This window comes from Coccinella septempunctata, chromosome 3 (assembly GCF_907165205.1).
Source record: "Coccinella septempunctata chromosome 3, icCocSept1.1, whole genome shotgun sequence".
Lineage (NCBI taxonomy): Eukaryota > Metazoa > Arthropoda > Insecta > Coleoptera > Coccinellidae > Coccinella > Coccinella septempunctata.
Genome location: NC_058191.1, coordinates 13,518,851 through 13,521,605, shown reverse-complemented (window position 1 = coordinate 13,521,605; position 2,755 = coordinate 13,518,851). Strand labels below are relative to the sequence as shown.

Sequence of the window (2,755 nt, the reverse complement as noted above, 5' to 3'; positions counted from 1 at the left end):
GTCTGGTTAGAGTGGACGTGGAGGTCTTGAGGGGACCCTGCGTGCATGGTCATTACTCGCCCTAATGGCCACTTACAAGGAGTCAAACGCTCGTCAGTGATGAGAAAGGGACGAGATGGTCTGACACGTTGTTTTGGTAATTGTCCCATGAGTTGTTAAGCTTTTATACCTCGTTGCCTTGCACATATAACACACTTCAGGATGTGGGATTTCACTGGGGCTCTTCTTCCAATGATCCAATATTGTTGTCGGATGGTGGACAGTGTGAGTTGTGTACCTCCGTGGAGTGTTCGTTTGTGAGCAGAATCTATAATCAGAGAAGTCAATTGAGAAGCTCGAGGAATTATTGCAGGATGCTTGCTATCTGGGTATAATAGAGCGTTGGTGATTCGTCCGCCTACACGAATAACACCTTTAGGTCGATGAACGCAGTGAGTCTACTGAACACATGTGAGGATGACAGAGCAGTACCATTTTGAAGAGCCTTGAGTTCTTGTGGAAAATACACTTGTTGAGTAGTCTTGATCCAATAGATCCTTGATTTTTCCAAGTCAGTTGAGGTGAGCGGAGTTGAGAAGTTCAGAGTTGAGGAGTGCCTGAGTCGGGCGAGGACTCTTAAACAGAGAGAGGTGATTCTTAACAGTTTATTGAGAGAAGAATACCTGTATATAAGATCCCACGAGTAGTCTTGAGTTACGGCCGTGAGGAGGTTCTTGGTGGGTCTTGCTTCAGATTCGGGGTCAATTGTCGTTGCCGGCTGAAGATTGGGCCAGGAATCTGGTGACTTGGAAATCCATGGTGGTCCCGTCCACCATAGAGTGCTGTTCAGTAATTGAGATGACGAGAAGCCACGAGAAGCACTGTCCGCTGGATTTTCCTTGCCGGAAACGTATCTCCATTGCGCAGTTGGAGTTAGGTCTTGGATGAGCTCTACCCTGTTTCGAACAAAGTCCTTCCAGCGTGCTGGGTGAGAAGTGATCCACGAGAGAGAGACTGTTGAGTCCGTCCACAAAGTCGTTGAGTGTATCTGTGTATCTAAAACACGATGAGCATAATTAGTTAACCTGGCCAGGATGAGAGATGCTGTGAGTTCGAGTCGCGGGATTGTGAGGCGTTTCAAAGGCGTTACTTTTGTTTTCGAGCTTATCAATGTGACTTTGGATCCTGTGGACGGTGAGCGGACTACGAGATAGAGGACTGCTGCCATGGCAAGTTGAGAAGCATCAGAGAAGCCGTGAAGTTCTATGGTAGCATTTTCTTGGGTGCCTACCCAGCGAGGTGCTCGTACATTGATCAATGATTTGAGATCTTCTCTGATGTTACACCATCTTTCTGTGAGTTGAGATGACAGTGGTTCGTCCCATGACAGTTTCTGGAGCCAAAGTTCCTGCAACAACATTTTGGCCCTGATTGTGACAGGGGATACTAAACCAAGTGGATCAAAGAGTTGAGCGATATGAGATAACATAGTATGTTTAGTTACCACAGACCCAGATGAGCTTGAGTTGATCTTGAATGAGAAGTAATCCTCTTGAGGATACCAGAGTAGGCCTAGAAGTTTCGTTGAAGTAGGACAGTCGTCAAATGAGATCGGCGATGGTATCATTTCTTCCTCGGTTACCATCTTGAGCGTACTAGGAGAGTTCGATTGCCACTTTGCTAAGGGGAGGCCGCCCGCCATGCAGAGATTTTTCAAGTCGAGAGCGATTTCTGAGAGTTCTTCTTTAGTGTCTGCACCACCATAGATATCATCAACATAGCGACCTTTGGTGAGTGGTGGAATGGCGAGTGGATACTTGTGACCTTCATCTTCGATGAGCTTGAGGAGGACTCGAATGGCCAAGAAGGGAGCAGCCTTGGTTCCATAGGTGACGATGGTGAGGTGGTACGTCGCTATCTCATCTTCTGAGTTTCGCCAGAGAATGCATTGGAGATCCCATTCGTCTGGATGCACCATGATCTGTCTATACATCTTCGTGATGTCTGTGGAAAACACAAATTTAAAGCGACGTACCCAGAACAATACATCAATAACATCTAACTGAAGTTTCGCTCCTGTGTGCATGATGTCGTTCAGTGAGAGGCCTGTTGAGGTGAGACTGGAACCATTGAACACTACTCGCAATTTGGTGGAGGAGATGTCTGGTTTGAGAATTCCATGATGCGGCAAATAGTATCTGGGATGCGAGATGTCTGAGGGAGCCTTCTTCATGTGCTTGAGTTGTTCGTATTCAGTGAGGAAGTCGTGTAGAGCTGGCAATATTCTTGGTTTCCCTCGATCTTGCGAAATTGTCCTTGGAGGCATCGGAAGGCACGCTGTCTGGAAGATCACAAAAGATTAGAAGATGATTTTAATGGGAGTCTTACCATGTATCGTCCAGAAGGAAGTCGAGAGTGAGTGGTCTTGAAGTGGTCTTCACATTCCTGCTCGTCAGCAGTGAGGTGACTTACGGAGGTGTTCTTGACTTCTTCTTGTTCCCAGAATTTTTCGAGAAGGCTTTGAAGGTCAGATTCTTGAGTGGCATGGTATTGAGTAGACACACTTGAGCAGACTTCTTGATGAGGGCATATTGGACCTAGGACCAACCATCCAAAGATCGAGAGCTGAGCTGTTGGAGTTGACCCATCTGGCCCTTGTCGGAGTTGAGGAAGAATGATGGAACCATAGACATCAGCACCCAATGTGATGTCGATTGGCCTTGAGGTGTAGAACTCTGGATCGGCGAGCTTCAAGTTGTCGAGGTGTGGCAAACGT

At 47.0% G+C, this 2,755-nt stretch overlaps 1 protein-coding gene across 1 annotated transcript; it reads right to left on the bottom strand.

The window, feature by feature from the left end:
- Positions 1-211: 211 nt before the first annotated feature.
- Positions 212-1,814, bottom strand: LOC123309632. Its single transcript, XM_044892833.1, has 3 exons — positions 1,484-1,814; positions 1,271-1,387; positions 212-307 (listed from the first exon to the last, which is right to left on the bottom strand). Exons 1-3 carry the CDS (start codon positions 1,679-1,681, stop codon positions 212-214), a joined length of 411 nt encoding a protein of 136 aa, XP_044748768.1. The 5' UTR covers positions 1,682-1,814.
- Positions 1,815-2,755: the final 941 nt, after the last annotated feature.